Source organism: Erpetoichthys calabaricus, chromosome 7 (genome assembly GCF_900747795.2).
Source record: "Erpetoichthys calabaricus chromosome 7, fErpCal1.3, whole genome shotgun sequence".
NCBI lineage: Eukaryota > Metazoa > Chordata > Cladistia > Polypteriformes > Polypteridae > Erpetoichthys > Erpetoichthys calabaricus.
Window position 1 is genome coordinate 185,211,228 of NC_041400.2, and position 15,164 is coordinate 185,226,391.

The window sequence follows — 15,164 nt, forward strand, 5'->3', positions numbered from 1 at the left end:
AATAGGGCTGTTTGCTTTTAAGTATGCGAAGCACCGCGGTACAAAGCTGTTGAAGGTGGCAGCTCACACCCCCTCCGTCAGGAGCAGGAAGAGAGAGAGAGAGAGAGTTTGTTTTTCAATCAAAAATCAATACGTGCCCTTCAAGCTTTTAAGTATGCGAAGCACCGTGCAGCATGTCGTTTCAGGAAGCAGCTGCACAAAAGATAGCAATGTGAAGATAATCTTTCAGCATTATTAGACGAGCATCCATATCGTCTAGGTGTGTGAACAGTCCCCCTGCTCAATCCCCCTACGTCAGGATCAGAGAAAGTCAGCGCAAGAGAGACAGAAAAGTAAGCCGGGTAGCTTCTCAGCCATCTGCCAATAGCATCCCTTGTATGAAATCAACTGGGCAAACCAACTGAGGAAGCATGTACCAGAAATTAAAAGACCCATTGTCCGCAGCAAAAATTCCACGATATATATTTAAATATGCTTACATATAAATTCCGCGATGGAGTGAAGCCGCGAAAGGCGAAGCGCGATATAGCGAGGGATTACTGTATTATTTTCAACTTTTTAGTCTTGGATTTCTTTTAGTATAATTTTGTAATCAATATTTTAAACACAACTTAACTTAATATAAGCATGGTTTTTAAAAAGTATTTATTTATTATATATAAGAAACTGCTTTAGTATTTATTACTGAAAAGCAAAACACGTTTTAGCCAGATAAGCACATAAAATAATAAATGAAGTAAAACAAAAGGAATATTTTTTATACAGAAATAGATTACAAAAATTACATGTCATACTTACATATTTTATGGAATATTTAAGACGTTGTGCACAACAATCTGTGAACAAAGAGCATAGCACATATCAGATTGATTCTATGCAATGCAATTTCAGGTGAGTTTATATACTTTCATTTAGCTAACTGAAATAACTGGAGCACCAATAGTTTTCAAATTAGCCTATGATCTTTATTATAATATGTACTGAAAAATATCAGTGATTGTAAGTGATATTTTTTTTCTGTGATTATTGTCATCTGGATGAGACAGAGAGAGTAATTTAGAGTTTTTGGTAGCAACAAACAATAACTTGATAACAGCAGGTAGATTGCAATGATTAATTGATTGAAGAAATTTTTGCCTGATAATACACAGCTGTATTTTCTTTTAGGAATTCCCATTTGAGAAAAGAAAAAACCTTTTTGCAACTGTGTTACCAAATAATGATGGCATGCACATAGCCTTCTTGCAGAACCTTGAAAACAAATGCTAAGTAATGTACAGTCCATAGAAATTAAACATTCACCAAAATTTCTGTACTTTATTAAGACAGTATTTCACTAGGTTTCGAGTGCATCCATCTGCAAGACTTCTGAAACATTGTCCACGTTAATGACAAAAGGTGATAGAAAAATTACAAAATCTATTTTGCAGTGCTGCAAAACGAGGTTTAAATTCCCCACAAAGGATGGCATATCCTTTGAAATTTGGAAAACAAGTGTGTTTTTGGATTTTACCTGTTGAAGTTGTCTCAGAATATTGTCAAGTTTGAGAATGGAGAAAAAGATAAATTAACAGCATTGCACCAAAAAGAGAAGTTGAGTTATCTGGGAAGAGATGTAACTGTCATCTTCTTCTGAGTCAGCGATGAGGCATTTGTAAAACACACAAATTGCTAAAGGCAACATTGCAATTCTGTTGCCGGCAAGTTTATTTTATATGTCGTCTCACCAAAAACATGGCTTGAAGTACAGGAGTAATCCATTCTGATTGATCTGTCTCCTTGTGTCTCTCTCCTTTTAACCTTTGTGCACTGACCTGAGGCCTCATTTATAAAACTTTGTGTGGGTTTGAGAGGAAAAATAAGTGCATGCCAAAAAACAGGAAAATGGCAAAAAAAAAAAAAAAGATAACCACGTTTCTGTGCAGTTTACCCTTTATAAATAAGAACCCCCTTGTAAATGTGTGTATGTGAATGTACCTCAAAAGCCACCTAGATGTCCATATGTGGAGCATGCTAGTCAACTTCATACATATGAAATCATGATGCTGCAGAACTTCATTGATGCTTTGAGACCCTGCAACCTGCATTCAAAAGTAACTGGCTGCACTGCTCAGCTGAGAGCCCAAGATCATGTGCGACATTATAGCACCTCTCCTTTTAATTCTGGGTGTCTGGGAAAGGGATAAGGTGCCATTGTCTGGTCAGGTGTTACCTGCCACATATAATGACAATATTGCTGTGACAATGAATAGTACAAGCCATATGATAAACTGAGTGTTCAGCCAGTTAGCTTACCAATAAGCCAGCTACCACATACAACACCAACACGTCTGCCAAAGCTACTTTGCCTCAAAATAAATGAATCATGGGCTGACCCAGGCCACTGAGCCATAACATTTGTCTGAAATATTACTGACGTGTTGTCCAGTTTCCTGAGAAGTGACAACTTGTAGCCTATATAATAAACTGATGAAAAAGCAAAAACGTTTTTAAGTCCAAATACATGTCATTGACCTTTTAAAAGAGAGAATGTTAGTTTCATAACCTTTGAGATGTAGTAAGGTTTGTCATGTCAACGCACAACATAATAACAGCTTAGTGATATGTATTACTATGCTTGCAGTGGCTTCATTTCCCTACTTGATCAAGGGTGTCTTCATTTCCCAATTTCTCTGAAATGTTGCATATGTTTGGGTCACAGCTGCCTTAAATATTCGCACGTTCCCTGCAAGGTTTTGTTTTATTTTGAGCCTCTTTTTGTGCGTACACAAGCTTTTTAAGTTAGTTATACCTAAAATTCCAACACCAATGAAATACATAGCTGATATAATCATGTTCTTTTAAAATACAAACATACACACTTAGCCCTTCTATGTGTTAGCACCACACACTGTCTTTATTCGTATGGTAAAAATGTGTTTTGTTTTATTTTTTGGATGACACAGTGGGCAACTATGTTTATACCGGCCAACTCTATTTTAGCATGCTCTTGTTAAGTGTTCATGAGAGCTGAAATATTATAGATTTCTATGATTAGCCATGCTGCTGGCCATTGGTTACCCACCTCTGGGCCAAAAGAATGCCTAATCGGTGAATTGCTCATTGCACACAATGAAACCATAATAACTATATAAACATACCATTGTAAGCAGTAAAGTAAAAGTGAATAAATGAAAAATAAAGTGCCTCTTTAGTAACAGAGATTTAGGGATTGTGGCAGCTACTGTAGTACCCACCACAGGCTCTTGGATCTGATACCCAATTATTCATAATGCCATCCATTTTCTTACTTACAACCTTTTACATCATAGGGTCATAAGGTGGTAGAGTCTATATGGTTAAATTGGTGCTAAGTCTTGAATCAACGCTTGATAAGATACCAGTCTTTGCAGGGTGCACCTTGGTGATACTGAGCCAGTTTAGTATTAACGTTTGACTTAATGGGTAGACATGGTTTTGCAGTGGTGTTTTGTTTAAATCCTGCTCCTGTATGCTGCCTTTTTGGAGTTTGCTTATTACTATGCGTCTGAGGCTATGCTTCGTACTTTGGTAGAATTATTTTATATAATACTTCTACTTAGTTTCTAAAGATTTAATCATACTGCTGCCCATTTTACACAAAACCTCCTTTAGTTCTACTGGTAGCACTAGGATTATGTCTCTCACCATGAGGTAGTAAGTTGGATTCTGTGGGTCCTTTAGGACTCTGCCTGAATGTGTACCTCTAATTCAATCCAGTCTTTGCTAGAAGCTAAAATCCAAACTTTTGTTTGTTGTTTTATTTTTAGGTCGTTAGTCACTTTTGTGTTGTGAATATCTGATTAGTTAACAAACATGTGTGTTGATGCCGTAGACCTGAGTGGCTTCATTTATGGCTGACTGTGGTACATTTATAGACGTCCATCACAGTAAGCCAAGGGTAATTGGTTTCACTTCCTGGCATCCCATCCAAAGGTCTTACCTGCCTTACACTTGATGCTGCTGGACTAATTGGTCACTTAACAATAATTGTAATGTTGTTGATTTAGACTGAAGGTGCCTAATTTGAGGCTGTTTTACACTGATACTTTTTATACAGCCATCATTGTAAGCAAATGCCTTCTGGTTTCCTTCCTTATAAGTGACAGTGGCATTAAACCTGTCATTAATAAGAACATTTTCAATGTTGGGGACACATATGTTTTTTTGCCTTGCAAACACCATAACCTATTGTCTATGAGAGAGGAATGAAAGCTTTAGATTCATCAAAAATTTTGATCTCAACATTTTATCTCAACATTTCAACATCTTGATGATGGTTGTGTGTGTGTGTGTGTGTGTGTCTGGGTCTCTCAGTTTCCGGGGGCGGTTTAGTACTGGACAGAAAAATACCAAACTCGAAACTTAAGCCTGTTATGAGATGACGATGTGCTGGTTAGTTTTTGAGTCAAATCTTGCAAGAGAAAGAGGCGCGCTAGAGGAACCCTCAAATACCGTAATCCTGCAATTAATTATGAATTTTTCTCGTTAGTTGCTCGTAATGACCTATTTTATGATCAGAAAGATCAGCATCAGTGTGGTAAATAATTACTGAAATTTTATAGAATAGTTTGGGTAACTTGATTTCTAGGGTGGTGACGTCCAAATAATTAATTTTTTTTCAAGCTACTTTCAGTTAATCTAGGTAGAGCTTCCAGAGTGACAGGAGCATGTTTTGTCTGCAATGTTGGCATAATCTGCCGAAGAATGTAAGCTAACTACATAACAGTGATATGTTCTGAAACTGTTAACGTTTTTGAAGACTCAAACTACACCCTTCGGAAAGTATTTATACACACCTGACTATCGTACCTTTATGAGACTGTTGGATATCCCATACCCAAACAATGAGTATTAATATGGAGCTAGTTCCAGCCTTTGCTTCTATAATAGCCTCCACTCTTCTGTGAAGTATTTCCACAAGATTTCGGAGTATGTCGGTGTGTCAGTTTCAGCCCATTAAGTCAAAAGAGAATTTGTGAGGTGAGGTACTGATATTGGAGCAGTAGACCTGGTTTGCATTCGGCATTCCATTTTATCCCAGAGATGATAAGCAGGGTTGAGGATGGGTGATTTTTACATTCTGTACAATTCAGCACTTGGCAGCCCTAGGGGTGTGCGATATTGGGAAAAAAAAAAAAAAAAATCTCGATATTTTCTGGTACTTTGACGATAACGATAATTCCAAGATAGTGTAATATATTATTTGAAATTGAATTATATTTTTGTCATCTATAGCTTTACTTATCAGGTCTTTTTGTATTTTTAAACGTCATAATAAATAAGATGAATTTAACCTAAACTGCTTTTTATAGAGGAACCCCAAATTACTCACCAATCACAATATGAAGCCTACGCCCAAAACAAGGTAGCGTCTTCCTGTTATTAATCCGTAGTGCACTGACAACGTTAGCACCACTGTCTGTTATCATGCAAACCATGCGGTCTTCTCGCAGTGACCATGATGCCAGCGCATCTTTCAGACCTTGCGCAATGATGTCTCCAGTGTGATCTTGTGGGAAGTAGGATGTTTGCAAACGGAAGCTTTGCAGTTGCCAGTTTTTGTCAATGAAATGCAGTCAGGGAGAGGTATGGCTCAGATGTTCGGCTTGACCATAAATCCGTTGTTGTGGCAAAATGTGAAACCTTTTGCAGTTTATGCATCAGTTTGGCAACACGAATCATACAACTTAGGCAGAGCTGTTTGACTGAAATATTTTCGGCCAGGCAGTGTGTACCTTGGGTCTAAAGTATTCACAAGTTATTTAAAACCATCTCTCTCAACCACTTGAATTGGTGTCATATCTTTTGGAATGTAATTGATGACGGCGTTTGTTATGTCATGCCATCTGTTGCTTTTCTTGTCGTAATGCACTTTTTTGCAGAATGAGTCCGCTAAAGTTTGCTGAGTGTGTTTTTGTGCTTGTACCTTGGTTACTTTAGACTTGTGCTGGACAGTTGACTCCTTAAGCTTTTCGTATTCTTCGTATTCTGTGCGGTGGTTAGTTCGCAAATGGTGAAACAAGCTAGTTGTCGAGCTGTCTTTAACAGCAACCGATTTACCACATAGTTTGCAGATTGCCGTCTTTTGAGCAACATCAGTCTTTTCAAAACCAAACCACTGCCATGCAAGTGAGAATGAACCACGTCTGGCAATTAACTCTGACGACGTAGATGGCGAGGCTGTTTTATCATCTGGTGCTGTATGTTCACTCATTTTGAGGCAGGGAGCGATGCTAACTTGCGGCTTGCTGGACGTGCACGCCTGCAACTCGCTTTGCGCACTTGCGCATGCGCAGTGGTCTATACTGTTGCATTAGTGAATGAACTCTTTCTTTTTTTTGCAAAGCGAGTTACATACTCGATAATTTAATCTCACACATCATTAAAACAGTGATTAAGATATAATCGTAAACAATGTATATCGCACACGCCTTGGCAGCCCTGCTCTGTGAGTTTGCGTGGTCTTTCACTTTGTGGCTGAGCTATTGTTGCTACTTGATGTTTTCAATTCACAATTGGAACATCTTAAAATTGACTGGGGCAGATCCAGTAGAGCAGAAATTTCATGTACTGCCTTGTGGCAAAGGTAACATCCTATGACAGTGCCATCTTTAAAGTCACTGAGCTTTTCAGTATGAGCCAATGAAGGTTGCTTGGCTGTGTGCTTGATTTTATCTGAGTTGGGTAGAGTAGCCAAAAATTGTACTCAAGTAAGAGTAGCGTTACTTCAAAATAATATTACTCAAGTAGAAGTAAAAAGTAGTCATCCAAAAAATTACTCAAGTAAGAGTAAAAAAAGTATTTGGTGAAAAGACTACTCAAGTAATGAGTAACTGTTCGAACATAATAAATGATTTATTTTTTAGAAATGTTGTAATAAGACAGACAAAAATATAAAATAATGTGCAAATTATGCTATTTCCAAATAATAAAATGAATAAAAATAACTAACCTCTTTACAAAATAAAGATGCACAAATAACACAAAGTTCCAAATCTCAGTTTTTCACAACAAAGCTTTTGAAGCCAATACCTACAGTAGGTAACATGTATGTTTGAACAGTGCAAACTACTTACAGTGACAATATATACTGTACACTGACAGAATAAAACTGTATGTTTGTGGTGTAGCGGGTCCACGGCTTCAAAAAAAAAAAAAAAAAAAAAAGGCCAGTTTCAAATCCATAAAGCCACGTCACTCTCCGTGGGCGCAATTGCACGACCGCGGGGAGTTAGTGAGGTAGTTGGAGCGAGTCGCACCTGCACATGAGGGTGCGATCGTTCTCGGTTGCTTCATTGGCTTCCTGCGCCGTGTGATTAAGGCCCACGGAGACGGGAGTGTATATATACGGGTCAGCAGAAAAAAAAAAAGAACAGGGAATCAAAGAAAAGGAGAAAAGAAAAGAGCCAAGACGGAGGTCGGCCGAAAGAAGCTCGTGGCTGCTAACTTTCCTCCGAGTACACGAGCAATGGGTGAGCCAGGAGAATGAGAAGGAGGTGGGCTGAGATCAAGAGGAGTTAGTCGGCATTTTAATCTCGGATTTTTAATGGATTTATGTGATTTTTTTTTATCTCGTAACGCAGAAAATCTTACACGTTAACTTAGTGATTCTAAATTTGTTCCGCATGAGTATGGAGTGTGCATGATTAAAAACTAGCATCCGATCCAGGAATTCCTTCTCCTTTTCAACTAATCCAGGTCAGGACATGTCGGGGAGCATGTACTGGCACAGAGTGCTGCCGCACCCGCCACACAACAAAACAGCTCAGAGTCCCGGTTGGCAACCCCCCTAGGCAGACACACGGTTCAGTCCCACCCTCCAGAAATGACCATTTATCTGCCATTCGTAATAAAACGTTAACAGTTTCTCGTTAGAGTAGCTTTTACAAGGACACTTAACAAATCTCAGAGCCAAACATTTGAAAAAGTCATTTTATTTAATAGAGAGAAAGAAATGAATTTCAATAACGGGCAGTTATACGTTATGTTGTCATGATGCAAGTCCAAACACAGAATCAAAATTCAGTGCGATTAGTAATAAAAATTTTATTCAAAAAATTATTTTTAAGGTAGTTTTACAAATACCAAATAGAATGAAATCATATTACGCAATGAATAACTCTAACGCAATATGAAACATAATTTACTTTCAAATTGTTACGTTTTACTATTTTTTAATATGGTTAATTACTCGCTGTAATGTAAAATAGTTAGTTCTATTATGCATATGTAACAATTCCCATGAAAATAAAAATCTGTTTAAATTGTACATCCGCATCCCTATACGTAAGCGGCAGAACCGTAAAGAGGCTAGCGCATAGTACAGGTCCGGGGGTTGGTGAGCAAAGCAAGCTAGCATGGGGCAAAGCCCCCTAGTATATATAATTTTTAAACAAGGCCACTGAGTGTATGTTTTTGTGTAATTGTTGAGTCCAGGTTGAACCTGTATGACTGAAAGTGGGTATTTGCTTGAACTTGTGATGAACAAGCATCCCATTCATGGTTGGTTCCTGCCTTGTGCTTAGTATTGTTGGGAAAGTAATGTTTCTCTGTGACCTCGGACCAGAAAAGAGGTTTGGAAAATGGATTCATGAATGAATGAATGAATGAATTAATTAATAATTATGCAAAACTCACTCATTAGACTCATTTGGAAACCATAAGTATAAAGATTTTTTTTAATGTTTTTATTTAAAGAAATATTTTTATTTTTTCATTAGATGCCATATGAATAAATATTAATACCTACTTTTAAAATTTTTTTTTTCAGATTCTCTCCCATTTTCAATTCGAGTACTGCTGGAATCTGCAATTAGAAACTGCGATGAGTTTTTAGTGAAAAAGAAAGATGTTGAGAACATCCTAAACTGGACAGTCACCCAGTACCAGAATGTGGAAGTGCCTTTCAAGCCTGCACGAGTCATCCTACAGGACTTCACGTGAGTTAAACACAGGATGTCTACATTGGACATATCATTTCCAAACACTGTGTACCTGGGATTGTTTTGAGAAGTCCCAGTACGGACAAATGGTCACAGTTTAAAAGAAACTTTGTAAAGTAATAAAGTCTAAACAAATATAAGGAGAAAGTTGCAGCTGCAAAGTGGAAAGGCCTTTGTCTTATCAGGTTATTATGGTAGTAGTAGTGTAGGCAAATATTCTGTACTGTTAGGGTGAACACCATTGTAATTTAGTGGCTGAGTTTTGAAGAAAGTTTCTGATGAAGCCAGGGATCTGTCCCAGCAATTGGAGAGTTGCTGGTTAGAATCTCGTAAATGCTACAAATGACTTTACTGCTTTAGGCCTATGGTTAAGGCACTTAACCTGCAATTGCTTCGTCCGGGGTATGATATTAACCTGCATCCAGCCCTGCAAGTAGGTTTTTTAACTTACAGGGAAAACTTGGGGGTTGATGGCAGGATTGGCACTTCAGCCACCTGTGAAATAAATTGCCGGACACACAATGAAAGTTTGGGGCAGCCACCTGTATTCTTTCCCTGGCTGCAAAAGGTTGAAGTTTTAAGTACAATGTGTACAGATTCAAGTCCAAAAGAGAATGGTCTCAAGTAGGAAGGATGGCGGGTTTTTAAAGTGGTTCAAGTGAAGTGACTTCCTCGGGCCCGGGACTGGAAGTAATATCGTCAGACCATAATCGGATACAGGCGGAATTTCTCGTGTCTGATCTGCAGAGAGAAAAGAGAGAGATTTAGTGCAACCAGCCGCCCCCTGGCTTGGTGTGGAATTATTGTCTTCTGGTCCCTTTGGTTGACTCCCAAACGCACATATGTGACACACCTGTTCCAGTGTGGTACTGAGATGTCACCCTCTGCACTCGGGTCCCATTCCAGATGGTTCCTAATGTAGTGGAGGGTGTGACAACGTGCCGTCAGTGCATGCTCCTATCCTCAATAATTTATAATAATATATTTTTTTTTTATTTATTGTTGTTGTTTTTGTAGTAGTAGTATGTGTATACACTTATATAAAATGTTTTCAGTAGATCAGGAAGGCAGCATAGCATACCAAACCAATAAGCTCAAGTAATGATAAGAAAATTAAACATATTTACAGAAATTAATTACATGGGTTGTTTTGAATTCAGAATTTTAAAGAATGAATAAGTTCTTTGATTTATCTCAAGTATATTTCTAGAAGGAAGTTTAGTGCATTTAAATGTCAGAAGGACTTTCCATTTTACATTTATTTGGGAGTGACTCATGCACTTATGATTTGCACATAGTAAAATTGCTTCATCATGAGAGTGCAGGGTGGGTCAGGTGGCTAGTGGGTTAAAATTGCCTCATAGTGAGAGTGCAAGGTGGGTCAGGTGGCTAGTGGGTTACTATATTATGTTAGCGTTCTTAAGATTTTTTTTTTTAATCTTCATTTAATAAATGTATTAATATAATTAGTTAATTTAGTTCATATCATGGACTTTTAATTTTACTTTATATATACTTATATATTGTGGACCACCGGGGTGTGTACCCGACACAGACAGGCAGACACAAGTTTCCTACACAACACATGATTTATTTACAATCGGGGAGCCTTTCTTTCTTCCCACGGCACAGTCCCAAAACACCACCACACAATAAAGCATAGTCCTTTAGACTCTTCCTTCTCTCCGTGTCTCAGTTTGTCCTTCCACCTCCACTCTTCTCTCAGCAAGCTTTGTCCTCCATCTCCCAACTCTGGCTCTTTGAGTGGAGTGAGGTGGCTGCTTTTATTCAGGTCCTGAGAGTGTTCCAGGTGGCTCATCAGTATTACCTGGAATCGCTCCCTGGTGTGGTGGAAGCCCTCTATAGGGCTCTGTAGCTCCCCCTGGCGGCTCCCATGGAACCCAACAGGGCTGCACCACACTCCGGCTCCCAGTGTGCCCTGCGGGAATCTGTGGAGCCACAGCCACCCAGGAGGGCTGCCCTCTTATCTCACCAATTCTCCCTCCCCAGGTTCTTCTATTCCATTGGCGTCCCGGCCAGATAATGGCTGTGGCCGCCCATTGCAATATGTGAAAAAGCAGGTATTATATAGAATGCCTAGGCGTGACGTTTTTAGGCAAAGCATGAAATGGCTTATGTACTTTCCCTAGGCATTGTATATAATACCTAGGCATTATACAGAATGATTTGCCTGTTGGCCTTTTGGCTTTGCATAGAATGCCTAGGAAATGTTTGAAATTGTAATCATTTCATACTTTGACGTCCCATTTTTGGCATTTTATAGATTACCTAGGCATTCTATGCAATGCCTAATTTCACACATTGGTGTGTGTATGTGTAAGACCATATGTAGACCACAGTTTTTGTTTTCCTTTCCTCTGTTGTCATTTGGCCATTGTTCAGCTATAAGGTTTTGATGGGTTACATTTAAGATAATGTTTGGAACTGCTTTTTCTTCCTGAGTGTTGAAACATGTCTTGTATTTACCTCAGAATTTTTTGCAGTGCTACCATAGTACTTGCCCTAATGAAGAGACAATAATAGAAATAAATGTAATGGAATTTATTTTAGTAAATTCACACTGTGTACCATACATTGGTTTAAGTATGGAGAAAGTTATATGCTGGGTAAAAAATATACTTCATGGTTCACTTAAGTTAAATAAAGAGTGCATAGTTTTGCTTATATATTTTTCTCAGAAGACCTGAGGAATTGGTTTGATTGAATTAAGAAGCATTCTATTGTGTAGTATCCATGCTTTTTGGAGGTATGAGGTTAAGGGCATATAGAAAAATCTCAGGATTGATATCTGATAAATAAATTATATAATGTTTTAATTTAGGTAAGGCTGAGCCTAATTTAAGCCTCATTCCCAAAGATTTGGAAAGAATAATGTGGACAACATTGACATTTACCACTAACCATGCCAAAATTAGATGTCATTACTCTCTGCATAAGTAATGGCTTTGAGGAACAGCAAAACTAAAGAAGGTGGTAACGACTGAGAAAAGTGGACCTGCAAGTAGTAAATGTGCTTGGGTGTGTAACAACAGCAGGAAGACCAAGATAAGAAATATCAGGAACTAGGAGAGAGGCAGACGTATGCATATGATTGCAGCTTAAGTAATGTCTACACACTTAAAGTAAGATGGTACTCTAATGTATTTATAGTGTTATAGTCAAATGTTTTCTTTAACAAAATTGATAGTACAGTATTAATAATTTCACTGTATGTGTAGCAAAGTTGCATCACCTTTAGGTTTCACATTTGAGACATTTATAACAATATTGAGTCAGTGGTTCATCCTGCTCTTAACTTAAAGGGATGGTTTCAGGCACATTACAACCTAAATTATTCCTGCAATTCAGATTTTTAATAGTTTTACCAATTCATTGTCCATTCTTCTTACATTACATTAGTACCATTTCCAGGCAGTGATATGATGAGATGTGGAACACAAGATTGTTTTTGTTTGTTTGAAGTTTATTCTCTTATCATTTGCTCCTTTTGCTTTTTTCCATGGTGTAGTCCTACCTCTCTACATGTTTCCTTTTGTTTAATCTTCGTTTCATACAACAGCCCTTAGTGTAAAAAGTTTTTAAACCTTGATCGGCTGATCCAGTAACGTGAAATTAGTTTATCCATATCTGCCTTTTTTTTTTTTTTAATAAAAAAAAGAGGAAGAACAAGAAAGGAAACTTGATCAGAGCATCAAATTGATAACTGAAATTTGTAATTTGGTTCTTTGGTTCTCCATTCTTATCAATGATATGTATGATAAATACAATCCATAATGTCATAGATACCCCAACTACACACATCTCCCCAAAAAATTGCATGCTCAACAGCCCATTTTAGCCATCACTACAGGTATTATTTGAAAGAAGTCTATAGTTGTAACACAAACAGAGAAGCTGATTTAATTAATTGTTTGAGCTGACACCTCTTTAATTTAGGCAAATGGTTTTGTGGTAAAGTAGCCCAGGCCATTTCATTTCAAGTGTCATACTATTTTTAACATATAACCCTTTCCAGCACATGATGGATAGATGGATAGACAGAAAGAAACTTGTCTTTTTATACTTTTTCTGAATTGCTAAAACACATTTTCTGAAATCTTGCATCATTTTCTCAAAACAGTAAACACAAATCCCCATTCTGAAACTAAACTCTTCTGACTCTTCTTGCAAAATCAAACAATCTTTACCTGTGATCAAAGCCAAACAATGTCTTCAGATCATACACAAAGCAGTCAAAATAAAAACACTACTGAGCAGTCATTGCACACTACATCAAAAAAATGGAAAACACTGTGTTTATAGCATATAGCTCCAATAGAAATGTTAATAGTAGACAATACAGTAAATTAATTTTTTTTATCTCCAAAAACACACAGAAAAAGATTCATAACTCAATGGATTCAGCATTTACATAAAGTAAAAATAAAGTACTGGAAAGACAGAATTTTCCTTGCTGTAAGTCAGAAGTACATTACAGTCCACAGCCTACAATGCACTGTAAATGAGACAAAATCAAAATGCTGTAAACAAGTGATTGGTTCTTTGGGCTTCGTCAGGCCACAGCATTTCATCAGCATCACATGCTATGCTCCCCCCTCGCCAGGCAACAGGGGAAGAACCCTCTTGTGTGCCGAATCCAGCCTTGACACAACTCCACACCTATGTCACCAGGAGATTTAACCTATTGTCGGGTTTTCTATCATATACATTCCACTGCCATATAGAGAATAACTCCTCTGTCAGGTTGAGGAAAGGGGAGTACAGTGGAAGGTACACGTTGATAAATTACTCATTGATGCTGTATTATCTGCGGTTGGCTGGTGCCCTGCGTGGGGATTTGTTCCTGCCTTGCGTCCTGTGTTGGCTGGGATTGGCTCCAGCAGAACCCCGTGACCCTGTGTTAGGATATAGCGGGTTGCATAATGACTGACTGTTGTATCGTTCTACTAGTTGATTACCCAGTAAAACATTAACATTTTAAGAAGTAAAGATACATTGAGCACTACTGGAGTGGTTTCGGGTAAACTACATTTTAAAGGCGGTATAACACAGCAGGTAAGTAGTACTAACAGCAGCTAAAATGTATTTGGATCATCTGTTGGTAGTAGATACCTTTTGAAAGGTGCTACATGACCGCTGTGGTATAGAAATTACATTTTCTATATGATCGTCCAAATTTCTGCCTGACAACCTTGCACTATATGCCTGTGATTTAAGAGAAAAATAATTCTGATAAATGTGGACGCTGCCCTTCTGTGCTTAATGGGCAGAAGGTCCAAATAATTCGCAAGTCCATCACTTTACATGAAGAGGTCTGTACATCTTCTTAGATGTAAACTCTCCATCTTCTTAAAATAAATGATCACAAAAGCAACCTTGAATGTTGCAGGGTTTTAGTGACCCGAACTCACCTTAAGGGACAGAGTCCTGCTTCGATGGAGCCGATTACATTCATTCACAAAGATTTCCACTCTCCCAGGAGCTGACTGGGCACTTGAAGTGTCACAAACAGTGTGAGAAGAGAGGACACTGCCCGACCCTTTGTTTACAGCTCAGTGCATTTAAAAAGTAGAAAAACGCAAAGCTGTTTTCCTCATCTCTTCTACTATCAAGTACTGCCAACTGAAAGAAAAGTTACAATGCGGTAGTTTCCGCGACAGTCACGTGGACGAATAAATAAAACTTCTCGTTGTGTTTGTGTTTACTTCTTTTTAATATCAGTAAAATAACTCTCACACAAATAATAACAACAATTTGTAAAGATGATATAAAAATGGCATCCACAAACGAAGTTATTTTTCGTTTCATACATAATTTCCATATCGCGTGGTCATATGTAATTTCCGTTTCATACATAATTTCCATATCGCGTGGTCATACGTAATTTCCGTTTCAAACGCAAAAAGAATTTTATATAGATAATGTGATCAGCATGGTGAAAACTGACATTGTACCAAACTATAACATAGGTAGGATGCTTGTTCAGCCCATGATCCTGCTCCTCAATTCCAAACGAGACATCTCAAAGACCACCAAGAAATGTAAAAAGATGCTGGTTGTTGTATGGCCCCAACGTGACATGATGGTGAAGAAATCCATGGTTTATGGCAGCACATAGTGTCACATCGCTACCATGCTGGCCAAGGACTTCAACAATAACCTGCTGGCCTGTCCTTCTAC

The 15,164-nt window shown here is 38.0% G+C and overlaps 1 protein-coding gene across 4 annotated transcripts in view; it reads left to right on the forward strand.

The window, feature by feature from the left end:
• Window positions 1-15,164, forward strand: part of aco1 (aconitase 1, soluble) — a 113,229-nt gene that overhangs the window by 41,944 nt on the left and 56,121 nt on the right. For all 4 annotated transcript variants that reach the window (XM_028805829.2, XM_028805830.2, XM_028805831.2 and 1 more), the window contains exon 3: window positions 8,792-8,960. In XM_028805829.2, the coding sequence (XP_028661662.1) occupies window positions 8,792-8,960 (169 nt within the window). The remainder of the gene's footprint in view (window positions 1-8,791; window positions 8,961-15,164) is intronic.